The sequence below is a fragment of the Hesperophylax consimilis genome, chromosome 19, assembly GCF_061612785.1.
Source record: "Hesperophylax consimilis isolate HC1 chromosome 19, BYU_Hcon_1.0, whole genome shotgun sequence".
NCBI classification, from domain to species: Eukaryota; Metazoa; Arthropoda; class Insecta; order Trichoptera; family Limnephilidae; genus Hesperophylax; species Hesperophylax consimilis.
The window spans coordinates 26,790,760-26,808,695 of record NC_142854.1 but is presented as its reverse complement, the minus strand read 5'-3'; the positions used below and the strand labels follow the sequence as shown (position 1 = coordinate 26,808,695).

At 37.5% G+C, this 17,936-nt stretch overlaps 1 protein-coding gene across 1 annotated transcript in view; it reads left to right on the top strand.

The window, feature by feature from the left end:
- The window catches only part of LOC149415050 (uncharacterized), a 32,288-nt gene extending 19,388 nt beyond the window's left edge, over nt 1-12,900 (top strand). Inside the window, exons 4-6 of the mRNA XM_089642930.1 lie at nt 2,901-3,166; nt 7,829-8,012; nt 9,183-12,900. Coding sequence (XP_089499056.1) covers nt 2,901-3,166; nt 7,829-8,012; nt 9,183-10,584 — 1,852 coding nt within the window. The 3' untranslated portion in view covers nt 10,585-12,900. The remainder of the gene's footprint in view (nt 1-2,900; nt 3,167-7,828; nt 8,013-9,182) is intronic.
- Nucleotides 12,901-17,936: the final 5,036 nt, after the last annotated feature.

Sequence of the window (17,936 nt, the reverse complement as noted above, 5' to 3'; positions counted from 1 at the left end):
AGTACTTTGATAAATAACCTCAATAAATTTTGTTCTTAGCATCCACACTATTCTTTAATTTCAGATTCCCTTATTTAATATTGTGCAACACATGAGTTATATGTTTACACACCTTTCAGAAATTTTACACCAATAAATCTCGGTACAATTTGTTATACAAAAGAAGACGTAAAAAAGGAACAAATTTGGTATGACTTTCGCAGATTTTCTCAATTTTACATAATGCCTGATGGATAGCAATGTTCCACATTCCCGACAATCTTACAAGGGTATTGCCATAAAAAAATGAATCCGTCTCTAACGGGATAGGAAATTCTCGCCAGGCACCGTTGTGCGCTGGGTAGCTAACCGCCGCGCTATGCTGCCCCTTTGTTTGTTACTACTTCGAGAATAATTCCTAATTATTCGTTTTTTTTTCCTGACCCAACGACCCATTCAAGTATTCAGAATTGTGTTGACATAATTATTTGCACGGTATATCAGTGAATCGACCTCGTTCTAACAGCCAACAATTATATGAAGATAATCCTGAACTAAAATATTGTTTTGTAATTGCGCATTTTTGTCGTTAACTCGCTATTGCCGTGATCGTTACAACCAAGTTCGACTTGATAGATTGTGTACATTATAATCTCTTTGTAAAGATCCCAATTATAATAACGTATGTATGCAAAAAAGGAGATACAAGTCTTCCTTATCTTTTTATCTTGGTCTTTCATTTGCAAGGATGTTTTATCGAAAAGATGTGTAGAACGTGTAATAAATCTTATCGCTAACTGATTTGGGCCAAGTGAAATCAATACATGATTTGTAATTTAATAATAATTTATTTACCTTTTTAAATAATTCTATTTGAATTTCACTTTTGTTTTCGTGAATGATTGCAAATTTTTGAAGCGGAATTTGCCCAATTGCCCGTGTTATGAAGTCTGTATTTATTTACCAACGATTTTGCCCAATTGCCCGTGTTATGAAGTCTGTATTTATTTACCAACGATTTTGCCCAATTGCCCGTGTTATGAAGTCTGTATTTATTTACCAACGATTTTGCCCAATTGCCCGTGTTATGAAGTCTGTATTTATTTACCAACGATTTTGCCCAATTGCCCGTGTTATGAAGTCTGTATTTATTTACCAACGATTTTGCCCAATTGCCCGTGTTATGAAGTCTGTATTTATTTACCAACGATTTTGCCCAATTGCCCGTGTTATGAAGTCTGTATTTATTTACCAACGATTTTGCCCAATTGCCCGTGTTATGAAGTCTGTATTTATTTACCAACGATTTTGCCCAATTGCCCGTGTTATGAAGTCTGTATTTATTTACCAACGATTTTGCCCAATTGCCCGTGTTATGAAGTCTGTATTTATTTACCAACGATTTTGCCCAATTGCCCGTGTTATGAAGTCTGTATTTATTTACCAATGATTTTGCCCAATTGCCCGTGTTATGAAGTCTGTATTTATTTACCAATGATTTTGCCCAATTGCCCGTGTTATGAAGTCTCTATTTATTTACCAACGATTTTGCCCAATTGCCCGTGTTATGAAGTCTGTATTTATTTAATGTTATCTGAATATGTTCAGCTAGATTTTTATTCTTGAAATTGGATTGTTTATTAGATTACTATCAAGTTTTGGATAATCGGATTATTGAACAAAGCAAAAGCAATCTTATATAAATTCTGTCTGTTTTTAATTTATATGTTTTTTGAATCAGGCTTTAGTTATTTTCTTATCTTCACCGCAGTAGCTTTGACAGATAATATTTATGTATTTTTTGTGATAAAAAAATACAGTAAATAAGTAATACAATAATTAATAGTGGAAAATTACTAACAATCTCCTAATAATGATTTTTATTTACTTTTTGTATCGGTACCTTTTACAAGTATTATCAAATCAATCTGTCAAATATGAATACTTGGAGCAGGTGAATGAGTTTGTGAATTTGTGTTAAAGCGATGCACTACGTCGTGTAATATTTTAAATTGAGCCGCTATCAATAACAACCATTACGTAGATGGCGATAAGGTTTCAATTCCCGCTTAACACCATCCGCCTGTTTTGATTTATGCATGAAAAAAATATGGCCAAAAAGTGCCTTTTATTTTATTTTGTGGATGTTCAGGCATAAATATTTTTTTTTTCAATCATCTTATAAATAACTTAATTTGCCACATTATACAATAAAATCATAACCGAAAATGGGTTCGTAAGCAGGAGATTTTGAACTTTAAAGCAGTTTTCATAGGCCTTTACATTATTTTTTTCTGGGCTTATAAAAAGACTTATCTAAAAAATACTCGATTATTTCAAAGGCCAGGATGTATTCTACTCACAGTATTTAATTAAAGCATCTGAAACATTTCTAGGCGACCAAATTTTCAAACCAAAAACACATGATTTTGCATTACTACGTATGGCATCGCCTTAACAAGAGACAGGGAGACTGATATAGCAGTCCACAATGGAGTGCTGGTACCTACCCTGATGTATGATAGTGAGGCATGGAACTGGCAGAGGAAGTATGAAAGTAGACTGAATGCTGTAGAAATGAAATCCCTGAGGCGTATGTGTGGTAAAACCATTCATGATCATGTGAGAAATATGGAGATCCGTAAAGAATGCAAGGCTAGGCAAGGCAAGGATGTAAGCATAATGAGTAAGATTAAGAAAGAGACGCTCAGATGGTTTGGTCATTTAGAGCAAATGAATGAAGAAAGGAGTGTAAGGAGAATATATGTCGCAAATGTGAATGTAAAAAGAAGTTGGAGACGCCCGAGGAAGACATGGCATGGTCAAATGAATCAGATACTTGAGTCGGGTTATATCAAGAGTCAGAATAATAGAAGAGTATGTATGAGACACATCTGAAAAAATGTATAATCTTATTCCAGATACAAGTTACGACTCGTGCGCATCTACAACAAGCTTTGCGTGCTGACCGGGGAGCGTAACGAGGCCCGCCAGGCGGCCAGCGTGCGCGGCCTGTCCCGCCTGTCGCTGTGCGGGGGCCGCCTGCCGCGACTCAGCGCAGCCGTCAAGGCAGCCGCCGCCGCTAAGCCACACTGGTTCCCCGACTACTTGGACGTGTTCAACTGCGTGGAGCACTGCGCTAAAGAGCAGGGGCTGGACATGCGGCCCGACATGCTCCAAAGTGAAGGTATTTATTTTATTGATACGGAGACAGTTTACAAAGTTCCTGTAAGCACTAAGGCCATGTCATGGTGTTCGAAAGAGAGAGACAAACACAAAAACAGTATGCAATATATATACAGGGTGTATCGGCACTAACCCGACAAACTTTAACCAGCTATTCCTTAGCACATTTGGAGTAAAAAATGTTATGGACACTTTGCTGTCCGGTAGCATTTTTTTTTCAATTAAAAACAAAAAAATTTAAAATTTCCACACTACATCACTGTCATTGGCATTGCGTTTCGTGTTCAACAGCTGTTATAAGCAAGTATGTCAAAAAGCGTCTTCGCTCTTTCGCACACACTAAATAATAATAGTTAAAAATGAGACGAATGGTGCCGTGCCATTTCGTTGTGATTGTAAAAGTGCGCCAATATAGGTACACACGTGCATTATTCAACGGAATTCGAATAAAATATTTGCCAGATGGGTTTTCAAACTTTGACAAAGGATAAAACAGTGGTGACATGTGGTGAAAATGTGAATAGTAAATTTTTTATTAAAAAAAAAACGTTACCGGACAGCAAAGTGCACATAAGATTTTTACTCCAAATATGCTAAGGAATAGCTGGTTAAAGTTTGTCGGGTACGTGCCGATACACCCTGTATATATATTTTTAAATTAACTCCACGCAGGAGGCCCTGAGGAAAATATTTCCTTTGGGGATGCTGTGAGGAAAGGAAGGAGTGAACATGAGTCCTGAAAAGATCCATGCTGTAGGAGGGAGGAAACACAGAGGCAAGCGTGTCCTACAGCTGAGCTATTGAACTCGAGAACGATTGAGTCGTAGAAGCGACCCATTGTGACAAATGTCAACCTTGCACATATGCATTTGGCATGTCTGCCGACTATGAACCGGTGACAAAGGGATCAATGACGCTAGTTCCTTGATGATGGAGTCCTTGTGACCTATCCAGCAGGACTATAACGACCCATCGCCTTGCACTGGCACTATCACTCCTGGACACACTGTCCCCCTGATCCCTACCCACCTCTCATACCCTTCCTTCCGAGAGCTTCCCTCAGCATCCCCAAAGATGATGTAGGCCACGAGGCCATGGCCTCCTGTGTGGAGCTAATGGTAGCTAAGAAAATTAAGGAAACTACATTAATGTAGGACTGAACACGGATGGCGCTAACAGAAGCAGTCCACAATGGAGTACTGGTACCTATCCTCATGAGACATGGAACTGGTAGAGAAAGGATGAAAGTAGACTGAATGCTGTAGGAATAAGATCCCTAAGGCGTAAGTGTGAGAAATGTTGAGATTTGCAAAGAATGCAAGGCTGATAACTTAGAAGCACTTTAAATCAGAAAATCCCTAAAAATAATATTTATTCATTTCTGTTCTCTTTCTTACTTACCGTTTACATAATAAGTATTAGTTATACAAAGAATACACCTCATTAAGAGAACATGTGCTGAGGTGTTTGCATGTTTTGGTAAAGTATTATTATAAGCATTAATTACTCGCCTGAAATATCCTTGACAAATTGAAAAGATCTCCCGAGTAAAAATAAATGCCGCCAGCGGGAATTGAACCCGCACCTTCTGATGTCCGATCAGGTGCTCTGGACCCCTGAGCTACCTGACTGCGTATCAGAAGGTGCGGGTTCAATTCCCGTCAGCGGCATTTATTTTTACGAGTAATTAATGCTTATAATAATTTGTTATACTTTGTGCTATGCATAAAAACCTTGTCTTATAAACATTAGTTTATCATTTAAAAAAATAATAAGCAATTATAAGTAAAAACAGCACAGCATTATCCTTGATATTGATGAGACTGTTCTTACAGAACTCGCTACCATCAATAAAATAACCCTAATCTGGGTACCAGGACATAAAGGTATTGAGGGCAACGAGCGGGCTGACGAACTAGCAAGGAAAGGGGCGAAAGCACCACTTGTAGGATCCGAGGCGGCCGTAGGAGTAGCAGCTTGCCACACAAAATTACATATTGATAGGTGGGTCAAATCCCAGCACCGCAAAGAATGGGAGAGGGCACCTGGAATGAGACAATCCAAAGTACTCATAAAAGGACCAGACCCTAGACGAACCAAGAAACTACTCGATATGGACAGAAACTCGCTGAGGGAACTGGTAAGACTACTAACGGGACACTGCCATCTCAGGAGACACATGCAGATATTGGGAGTGGAAAACACCAACAGATGCAGGAAATGTGAAGAGGATGAAGAGATTCCAATTCACCTTTGGTGCCAATGTCCTGCCCTGGTGGGAACTAGGCTCAGATACCTGCGGAGACATACAGTAGAACTAGAAGACATAGCCACATACCCAATAACAACCCTGGTGAACTTTATTAAAGGGACTGGGTTGTTGTTAAAGGAATGAGGTAAAATGAGAGATAGCACAATGGGACTATGGCCTAAGTGCTCACAGGAACTACGTGTAAACTGTCTAGATAAATGATACTCAACCTTTTTCTTCTGCGGGCCACATTCATATGTTTGTAAAGCTACGCGGGCCGCAACACTATACTGGTATGACAAAAAATATCATAAAACCCACCACCCCCGTTTTTTTGGAAAACCATTTGAGATTTATAAAAATATAACCAAAACAGAATAATAATAGCACATATCACTTATAAGTATAGCTTAAATTATAACAAAACAATATTTTATAAGACAGCATAAAAATCTATCGTACCCGTGTTCCGCGTAATGTTTACTTGAAATAAAGCCACAACACTGTGCTGTGACGCATTTAACTTTGGAGCTGTCAAAAATTTGGTTCCATGATAACTCAACACAGTGACAATTCAACACCCTTTTTAAAAAGTGATATGAAGTCATTAGAAACGATGAAAAAAATTATTTTTTTTAACCTAACCTACATAACCTAGTTAATAAAGTTTTTGTTTCATCACTTTCCATGACTTTATATAACTTTTTAAAGATGTGATGAATTATCTTTGTGATGATTTATCCGGTTACCCAAAAATTTATGTGTTGCTACGAGCAAAATTATTTGCTCGCATATTTGTCAGTCAAATCTTTGTTTTTTGGAGACAGATCTAGCGTGTGCAGTAGCAACACTCTTATACCAGATCTGATGTTGACACGACAACGACTATCCTCTTCGGTTTCAATGTCTGTACGTCAAAGTCGCAATTAATCTCAAATTAACGTGATATAGAATGCCAGATTTTGTAAATCATGTTCCTGATATTAAATGTATTGAGGGCCGCACAAAATAGCTTGGCGGGCCGCAGGTTGAGTATGACTGGTCTAGATTTTCAAGGAGGATACTGCAGTGCCACGCACACAGGCACTATTGTATACAGTACCTACATCGACACGATGACATTGTAGTAACAATGATTCTAGTCATTTGTCCTGTTGTAGATATATCTAGCATTTTCAGTAAACCGCTCTGTTCTCCCCGTAATTCTCCTGGTTACCTCTTCTCAATCCAACCTCTACATTTATATGGGTGTGTCTGTCAGAATTTTATTTATTTATTTGGAATTAACAGCACAATTGCCATTCAGTCATAGTACAATATAGAAAGGAGAAAGAAAAGAAAAAATATAAGATTATAAAAGTTAACAAGAGAAAAGAATATTACATTAGTACAAAGTTAATGAAGGAAATGAAGAAGAAACAAAAACCTGTTCTGCTGTGAACTTGTTAAAATATGCACTGCTAAAGTGTAGTTAATTAGTACAGTTTAAAAACATCAGCTCACATAGCATAACCACTCGAGTGATTTTGTCATATTATGCCAAGTTTTGCAAAACGTCTTGAATGATCGCTTGTCAAAAAATGCCATATTTCTTTCCCTTTTGACAAACATTTATTTGAATTATTTCAAACATTCCCGCCGTAAACAGTTCTCACTACCCGAAAGCTGGTGTAATACTTTCCTGTTTTATCGATAGATGTCTCAATTCCAAAGCGTGAATACTTAATGGGATATTCTAGAACAATCTAGAATCATGATGTCAAAACAGATGTTTGTTTTCCAATGCGGGACTATTAAAATGTTGTTTGTGTTTGTTTAATACAATTGTTACTAAATATTTATATACCAGTGTATTTGCAATTGAATTACCTGTCTATGTATCGTATTCACGTGATTAAAAAAATAGTAGCTTTTTTTCTTAGCAAAGCGGTGAAATCCCCACGTCATGTGTTTTAAATGTGAAGTACGTTGTCTATGTAAAACGATTTATTAAACTAAATAAAGGACGGATCGAGATTATTCCTCTCGATAATAGTATACAGTGAACGAATTTCTCTAATATAGTAAGTGTATTAAATATCGTAATTTAGTTCTTTAGATTTTGACATTTCACCAACCCAAATTCTATAACATATTTTTTCATTCAAAACTTTCTAACAGCTGTTAACGATTAAAAATGAAGTCTTCTTATATAGCTTCTTAGGAGCTTGTATCTTTGATTATCAAGTACGTCATACACAATATACAGAAGTAGAAAATATTCAATGTTGACCAGAATGAACCATGTACGGCAATTTCAAAGAAACTGAATTCACGCGTTTATAAAGTTTACGATTTTTTAATATTGTATTCTTAATAAATCCTAATACTATAGTATAAGATCTTTTGTTTACGTAACATTTATAATTCCAGCGCGCGAGGCGTTCCTGGAGATTGGCACCTTACTGCAGCAGCGGCGCCGCGCCCAGGAGTACGAGGACCTGAGCTGGCGTCTCGGGATGCACTCGGACCCCGCTGAGCATGACCCGGAGCTGGCAGCCAAGCTGGCCAAGAACCGGGAACTGTCCAAGCACAGGGAGATGGAGGTGCTTAACAAGTGAGTCAATCGGACCCCCTCAATACCTATTTACATATATACTTCTGTTATTCTGACTCTTGACATGGCCCGAACCAAGTATTTAGTTTACTTGATCATTTCTCACATGATCATACACGGTTTTGCTACATATCCTTATCAGTGATCTCATTTCTACAGCATTCAGCCTAATATCACCCTTCCTCTGCCTGTAATTGTGGAGCTCAATAAAATTCCACTCATTTGACCTCAGCCTTAACTTTTTTTCAATATCTATTAGATCGATCCTAACATTGGATGGAATCAACCATACAATGTTCTATTTGTATTTGTAACTCGACTTCGCCTCAGTCATTTGGAATTCTCAATATCAAACATACATTGATTCTATTAAAAATATCCAATACAAATTTATTAAACACCTATCATATCGCTTTAGTGATCATCGGTTTTTACCCACCGCTTTACATGAACGCATCATTTTCTGATGCCCTATTCTTATACAAAGTCGTGAACAATCTTGTTGATTCATCATATCTGTTAGAAAAAATTGCATTTCGTTGCCCTGAACACAACACCAGATCAAACTCTTTAATAGGACGTATCTGTAAAACTCACAATTCCTCTAGAGATGTACACATTTTCACTAAACTGATAACTTGTGAAATAACCCTACCATCGTGTGAATATGTATTACAATCATGAGAAAACTGTATTACTACTAACTGTTTTTACTTGTTTTATAACATTTTGTAATTCCTTATAATGTTTGTTTTTTTTGTCATTTATAAATATATTGTGTAGGTACAAATACTAAATCAATAACTAAACTTAATGGAACTTTACTGATAGAATAGAACATATGAATAATTACTGTTTATGCTTAAATGTACGACTGTTTGTTTCCTAAATAAAAATAAATGTGAATGTGAAAAATAAATAAATGAGTTTTTTATATGGAAAAAAAACAATTTATTCACATTCATATTCCATATGTAAAGACGCAAAAAAACAATTGATCTCAATATTTTAGCATTGCAAAAATTTTTTTTTTCCCAAAATAATTAAATTAACGCCATCTTTGAACGTGTATATTTTAAAGTATATTCCATTTAACATTAAGGACACCACACACAACCCGTTGCGAAAGACTGATTTACGTGTTGCTAATAAATTGTGTTTCTTTTCTAGATTCGCCGAAAAGCAATACAACCTCAAGCTGGTGGCTGAAGATGTTCCCGACAATGATGCTGACAAATCTGAAGGTTCTTCCGGAGATTCAGAAGAAGAAGAGGAAACGTGTGACACGAAGGGTGATGAAGTAGAAGCCAGCAGTACCACCTCACCCAAAGATGCCAAGGGCGAGGGCGAGGAGGGGAGTTTGAGTTCACAAGATGAAAATAAAGACACTATCGCTAAAAGTGGAGATAAGGATATGAAAGAACCTGACAAAGAAGCCAAGAATGAGAGTGAAGGGAATACTAACATAGTCGGAGATTTACAATTAGAAAAACAGCTTAGCAAAGAAGAACAACCCAGAAAAAGAAAGTTCAGAGAAGACTCAAACGATAGCAGTAGTATGTCCTTCATTGAATTGAGTTCATCCGATTCTCAAAACAGCTTGAAAAGTGAACACGAGCCGGAGAAGAAGAGAAAGCGTTCCGAGAGCGACAGGGATTTCAAAAGACTCGAGTCCATCAGACCGACCTCCGCTATGTCCGGGATCAATCTCATTGAAGATGGCAGCTCTTCGTGTAGTAGATTTGCCAGCAATAAAGACTCCTTGGAAGATGATAGATTTAAAAGCATCGCTGCTACCGACTCTAATGATGTCGTAATGGAGGTTGAAGACAGTAATGATGTGTCTGATGCTACGAGCAAGCCTGCAAGAGAAGACCTTTCAAATCATGTTGATGATAACGCCATGGATGAAGTTCAAAACCTCGTAGACAATGAAAAGACTGATGATTGCCAAGGTGATTTGTGTACCAAAGATAGTTTACAAGTGATTGAAAATGAATGTAACGACAGTTGCAGCTTAAGCAATGAACCCAACCAAATCAAAATAGGCCATGTTCAATCATTACAAAATCACAACGATCCGGATGTTACCAAATCCTCGAAAGATGCTGAAACCATTGACGATGAAGACGATGGAAACAACACCCTAGTTCAGTCCAACGATATTAACAATCTTCTACAAGTGAGGTGTTCGGAATATTCTGACATCGGTGATGAAGTACATGCCGTTAGTCAAAATGACGCAGACAGCGATTTAGAAACAGATAGTGAATCGCTGGCTTTGTTTTACGATGAAAAAGACTCTGAAGGCACTGATGATGTTTATAAAACAGTAGCTAATGGTGAAGAAGTCGCAGCCGTTACCAAAGGAGTCGTCAATGAATCCTGGTCTGACTCTGATATAATCCCAAACGGTCAGCAGAGTAACGCAGTCCAAGACCAGGAAGCTGATGACACTTTGTGTGAGGAAGAAACTACCAAGAATAGCCAAGTGAAGGGTAGTGAAGATGACCAGGGTATCTATGAAGGGGAAATTGACATTTTTGAACATGAAATTACAGGGGCGGCATAATCTACTTTTGTAATGACTTATGTACCTAAATTATTTATTACCTTGAAAGATTATTGCAACATTGTTTGCGTGTTGTAGTGTTAGAAATTATGATGTTTTTTGCAAATGAATTTTGACAGAGGACAAGCAATGACATAACAAACTTATAGACACGTTAAATGTCTCTCAAAATTAACACAAAATGTTACAAGTAACGAGTAATTAAATAATTGTATAATGTGACAGATTAAGTTTTTTATAAAATGATCGTAAAACATTTAAATATTTGTGCCGTAAAATCCGCAAAATAAAATAAAAGCCACCGTTTGGCCATGTTTTTTTCTTGCATAAATCAAAAACAGGCGGATGGTGTTGCGCGGGAATTTAAACCTTATCGTCATTTACATAAGCAGTGTTATTGTTGGCGGCTCGATTCAAATGTTACACGACGTAGTGCATCGCCTTAAGTGGGATGCACTATGACAGACATTTTCAGGTATATATCGCCACTAGTTTTCGTTTGTGATGGATTCACCGACGAACTTTTAAAACTTTTTAGGCGGAAGCAATTTTAGCTAAAACATCTTATTTGGGAAAATTTCGTGTGTGTTTTTGCCGTTTTTTGTATGGAATTTCAAGGGAATGAAAAACAAATATTCCTACAAGTGAAACATCTTAAGCGGGAACTTCTTAACTGAGTTTCACTGGAATTATATTATTTATAGTAATAAGTAATTTGCGGGTCAATGAAATTTTATTCCTTGGCTTTTCCTTGTGTTTACCGTCTCGTGGAGACACTTTCTCATCACATACGAAGGCATTTTGGGACTTTTTATAGCAATAGTTGGGTCAATGTGTCTAGGAGTGGCGGACGTTCGAATCCATCCAAGGCGATGGGTCAAGAGTCCGGCTGGAGATCTCTGTCGATCCGGCACACCACGTATCCGCCGCAGAGACCTAGACAAACCTCACTCCACAAACCCTGGGCACCCCTGCTCACCAAACCACTCGGGGTGACCTATGACATCATATCTTTCGCTTTACTTCATTTTTGAGATATCTACAACGTTTCTATAAGTTTGTAATGTCATTGAGGACAAAGGATTGGATTACACAAAGAAGACAAGTCAGGGATATTCAAGTCTGGATCTGATGTGGATCTTCTGGACCACTTGGCTTGACTTTGTTTCTTTTTAACAATCCTTTTATTTATAGAGATATTAAATACCTGCATTTTGGGTAGCCATGTATTCATATATCTATTTATTTTACTCTCTTATTTTATATAAAATCCATGGTATGTCTTATGCGTGTATATTCTGTTAACCTTCATCTAGCGGAATAATTGTACAACGCTAACAGGTGGCTTACGCACAGTTGAGCCCTTATGCGTAAAAACAGCGTTATGTGTTCTGAGATATCAGCTGTTATTCTACTTTACTTGTGGTGAACATTATATGTATATACACTGAAAGTCAAATTAATTTCTATGTAATAAGGTGTTTCAATTAGCAGTCATCATATTTTATGAATTTTTATCAATTTATTCACAAGTTTTGAGTATGATAAACGTAAAAGAAATAAGAAATAATGCCATTTTTCAATTTTAGTTTTTATATTAACTCAACACCGGAGGCCCTGAGGTAAATAATTTCCCTCAGGGCCTATGTCATCTTTGGGGATGCTTTGAGGAGAGAAAGGAGTAACCATTAGCCTTTTCCACAGTCCATAACGACCCATTCTCACGTTGGGCGCGCGTTTGGCGTGTTTCCTGACTGTGCGCCAGTGCTAAAGGGATCAATTATCAATTCCTCAGAGCATCTTCTATTGTAATACCGGTAGAACAAGGACAGCATACCTACCTGACGCCTGTGATCCAATCCATTTGTTAGGAGATGGGAATCTATCAAACGGACCGTTACCGTTGTGTTTCGATAAAATCGGTTTATTCCGTCTCAATTTTCTGCAGAGTTTATCAGAATTATTCTCATAAGTGATAGAATAAAACTGCAATACATTTTTCTGCCAATCAGCGTTGTTCGGCTTCACTGCACAAATAATGACAAATATTCCGTGCGCACGCGCACGCACAAACCGTGCGCTACCATCCATCACTCTAGGCCTTCTACTGCCATCTTTGGTTGAAATTTTAAAACGATTTTTGGTATGACCATAGAGTTTCAATGGATTTGTCCAAAAACGGCATCATTTTGATAACGCTGTTTTTTCACAAAAGGGCTCATTTATATGTATTGTCATATTTTTTGTATGAAATTTGTCATCACGCGTTATGTACCTACTTGTGAAAAAAAACTTTTATTTTGTAGATAAAATATTGTAAACACTTCTTTTGTATTAAAATAATTTAATCATACAAAAATAATTTTTCTTCTTGCATCGTTATCATTTCCCCACAATAAATATTTGAAGGTACAATAAGGAACTCCAGAGAAAAATATTATGTCATTGAAGGAGATACTATTAATAAATCTAAACAAAACATGAAACAGAGCAAGACAGAAAAAATAAAAAGGTAACAGTCACAACTAGGAATCGAACCCAAGATATCTTCTCTTAACGGGACAGCGTCTTAACCGCTTGACTATTGGGACCTAGTTATTAACCGTTTGATTGCCAATCGTCGACTTTCGTCGATTCGTGTTTTAACGAAGATTGCCGATCGTCGATTTCCGTCGATTGCGTCAGTCGTGTTCTGATTTGCGCGTACGTCGGGTGTGGTGCTGCGGCGTTGGTAAATATTATTCTAATATTATCTTAATAGTTGTAAGATCGTAGTAAACCGTTTAAATTTCAGATTCATTTATTATTTTTTTTATTTTAGTTAATTGAAAAAATATAACGTCGAGGGCGTCCTCTGAAATGTCTGACAGCGGGAGCGACGATTTCCACTCCTCTAATTCAAGTTGGAGTAAGAGTAGCTCTGATGAGAGTGATGTCATACATGTGTTTCCCAACCGCAGGATGCGAATTTCCAGTAATTCTTCGGATCGTGACCAAGAAATGGAGAGTAACACCGGAAATTACTCATTTTCAAATGTACCTCCCGGAACCAATTTTTCTACTGAAAATTCTCATTTTTTCGAAACGCCTGGACTTCGGGATCCTCCTCCGCGTGATTCTAAACCAATATCATATTTTGGTTTATCGAAATCCTTGAAAATTCAAAGAGTTTATGGGGTTTTAAAAAAATATATAGTTTCATAAAAAATAATGTTTTTTTGGTGGCATTTCACAAGCAAATGTATGAATTTTTTGGCACTCAAACGGTTAAACGTCATATTTGTCGATCTCATATTTAAAATTCAGAATTAACAATATTATCTTGCAACTAATTTTTTCCTATATTTTTGGCAGCTACGTTTGAATGATCGGAAATTCCAATGAAATTGGTTTGTAACCTAGAGAGTGTCTTAGATAAACATGATTTTTATTTATATGGGATACATATTGAACTTTTCTTTAACTTGGTTGAGTGGTTGAGACGTTGTCCGGGCAAGACAAGAAATCTGGGTTTGATTTCTAGCTGTGTCCGTTTTCTTTTTATTTTCTATGTTCCGTTTAGATTTGTTAGTATTATCTTCTTCTTAAATAATACAGGGTTTTCCAATAAGAGGTATTATTTTGAATAGCCCGCTATTTCGGTATGTTACTTTTGAAGCTGTCATTTTTTAACATTTGACAAGTAGAAACTACGCCATTAATAAAATGGAACGATACACGCTTCAACAACGCATTGAAATTATTAAAATTCACTTGAGTGAATCAAATGCATATCATCTTGAGTGATGAGGCCCATTTCCACCTCGGTGGCTTCGTCAACAAGCAAAATTGTAGCATCTGGGGCTCGGAAAACCCAAGAGTTACTGTTGAAATGCCTCACTATCCTCAACGTGTGACTGTTTGGTGCGGTTTATGGTCCGGGGGAGTCATTGGAGCTTACTTTTTCGAAAATGAGGCTGGAGCAACAGTTACGGTGAATGAATTGCTATCGAGAGATGATTAATGATTTTTTATAGCCGGAATTGGATGGTATTGATCTGGACAACGTTTACTTTCAACAAGACGGCGCTATGTGCCACACAAGCAACGAAACCATTGATCTTTTACGGGAAAAGTTTCTTTGAATATCAAAATAACACCTCTTATTGGAAAACCCTGTACATATATTACATTGATGAGCATAACAAAGTTAAAGAAAACTTGTTCTAATAAAACAAATATGTATTCATATCGGTTAACAAATGCCAATTCTGAATATATAAGTTTTTTTTACATATAATTGAATGTAGAATTTATAAATAAACATAATATAAATACTATCTCTGTTTGGTTGGCACAGTCATACCGCAGGTCTTAGCAGCTTTTAAATTCTGGTATCGTACGAAAAATTTGATGTTTTTTTTCTGAAATTTGTCGATCTAATAGATACGCTGTTTTTGAATGTAAACCAAAATGAATTACTGGTTTTGAATGTACACCAAAATGAAATACTGGCTTTGAATGTAAACCAAAATGAATTACTGGTTTTGAAACCAGATGAAAGACTCTTTCAGATTTTAATATTACAAACGGACAAATCTAATTACGAATATTAAAATTCTGATTTCAAAAAAGGTGAAATTGTTTTGTCTTTTACCTTTTGTTTTTCCTTGTAAACTTTAGAAATTCCACTTTGAATGAAAAAAAAACACACATTTAATTACCCAGACTTATTATAAAGGTTATTTTCCACAGACATAGGAATTAATAGACGAGAAGATAATGGCGAGGGGTAAAATCAACTGTTGAAGAACGAAGGGAGTAAGGCTGACTGTGATTCGTCAATAAATCAATCTGACAGTAAATAGGCATCTCGCATTATAATATCACCATTTACTTCTTAAAAGTAAAATCTGCTTTTGAATGAATAGACATTTTTACATGGGAGCGCAAATTACTCGCCACGTTATGAACAAATTTGCGAAGTCCAAATTCGGCAAAAAAATTCGGTTCTATTTTCAGAGTCGAATATTTCGTTTAAGTATTTAGTTAAGACACTTTTATAAATGTTCATAATTTACTTCCCAGCAACCAACCAGCTTTGTGTTTCGCATCCAGACGTTTCTCGATGTGATAGTAACAACTGATTCATATTATACGATGTGAATATGATTAAAATAAAGTAAAATAATGCTTATATATGGAATGTAATACGACAATTGGGTTTATTCTCTTTTTCACATCTATTTTTACAAGTTTTCTTAGTACAAGTCAACATTTTGCCGTGTTATTTCGTAAAATGAACCGATGATGCCTCGACCATAGTTCGCACAAGAATGATGACGTCACGTTTTCAAATTTCACTTGAGGCCATACGCGAGCACAGCCGGCTCCAATGGAACCGGTATGGGGATTGGGGATAATACGCTTTTAATCACTTAGGGCAGGTCTACTAATATTCATATGTCTATGTTATTTTCACTTAAATTTTTTTTTTTCATATAAAAATAATTATAACAAAGTTCACAAACATCGGCAAACATTTGATGTTCGATGAATTGTTGGAATATATTATAATTATTTGGAAGTGTATGGAATGTTTTTAGATGCAAATACGAGGTATGGTGTGTCTCTTTCTAACAGTGCTTAAATCATATATCTCACCGTAATACAAAAGGAAATAGAACAACTACATGTGTACATTATGAGTCCGTCTCAGTTTAGTATTGAATTGACCCTGTTGAGACAAAAGTAAGCTTCTTGTGGCGTTACAAGGTTCTGCGTTTTAGCGGACATTGAAAAATTAAAACTTGGAAAAATGGACTGCTTTTCCTTATTAAACCTGCGTCAGGACACCTGCCTTGTAACAAGCGTCAAAAAAAACCAACTGCAGGCACATCGCATCAACTCACAGAAAGGGAAGTTGGGAAATATCCTGAGGGTGGCCACCTTGGTTTCTCGCGCTCTCTTCTCTCGGTAAAGGTTACGAATTCCGCCTCACTCTTAATACGCAATATTTCACTTTCAAATAAATAGATTTAGCTTTATTAATTCAAAACATGATTTATTATGTCGGGGGAGACGGAAATATACGCACTTTTAATTTTAATTTCGTTTATTAAGTCACTTACGCGATATGTCACACGAGATTTCAAAGAAACAAAATAATGTGACATTTGCCGGAAATACCACAACTAGTTATTTACCTAGCCAGTGCGCGGGTTAGGTACAGTACCTACCTACGAACTAATTCAGTTAAAGAAAATAAAATCTTGAAAATATTAAATTAATATATATAACCTAACCTAATCTAACTGTGATTTTCTATAGCAAAAAAATGCCCCTTTAATAACGCCTGCTCGCGTCCCCTTTAGAGTTACATCCCAGTTTTCAAATAGTATGTGTGTTACAACTCTACTTCAGGGAAGTTAATAATTAATATTATTCATGTAAAAGAAAAGGAGGAACGAATAAAAAAAAAAGAAGTTACTTAGTTACAAAACACTCTTAAAATTTATTTTAAAAAAATGTATAAAGAAGGGTTAGTCTTAATCTAGGCGTAAATTATAGTTCTTATCGTGAACCGCGGATCTCTACGTTCGCACTTATCACCGACATCACACAAGCGGCAACTTGGGTTGGATCCGAAGGGCGGAGTCGGCAGGCAGCGATTCCTGAGAGGGCAGCTTCCTCGTAGGTATATCCTCAGCGCCGCTCCAAAGGGGGAGAGCAGGAAGTTTCTCGGCGGAGGCGAGACGGTAACTTCTGCTAGGGCAGCTCCCTGGTCGGAAGAGCCTCGGTGCCGCTCCAAAGGGGGAGAGCAGAAAGTTTCTCGGCGGAGGCGAGACGGTAACTTCTGCTAGGGCAGCTCCCTGGTCGGAAGAGCCTCGGTGCCGCTCCAAAGGGGGAGAGCAGGAAGTTTCTCGGCGGAGGCGAGACGGTAACTTCTGCTAGGGCAGTTCCCTGGTCGGCAGCTGCCTCGGCGCCGCTCCAAGGGGGAGAGCAGGATGATGACTCCCAAGATGATGGCTGTCGAGTGCGGAAATGTGAACTGTCGAGAACTAGGCGAGATCGTGACCGCCGAGAGGGCAGCCTTCTGGGCGGAGGCGCCTCGGCGGCCGCCCCAAGGGGAGGCGAGATGATGACTGTCGGGTGCCAAAAAAAAATCAACTGTTGGTTGCGGAATCTGTCTTCAGCTGTTGAGGCGAGATGAGAACTGCTGAGAGGGCAGCTTCCTTGGTGACCGCCCCAAGGGGCGGCCGAGATGATCACTCTCTGACTGGGTACTGTGTACTGTTTGACTCGGGACTGTCTTCAGCTGCGCAATCCAGCGACCGTCGCGCGCCTTGTCGTGGGGTGCTGGAACTAAAGTG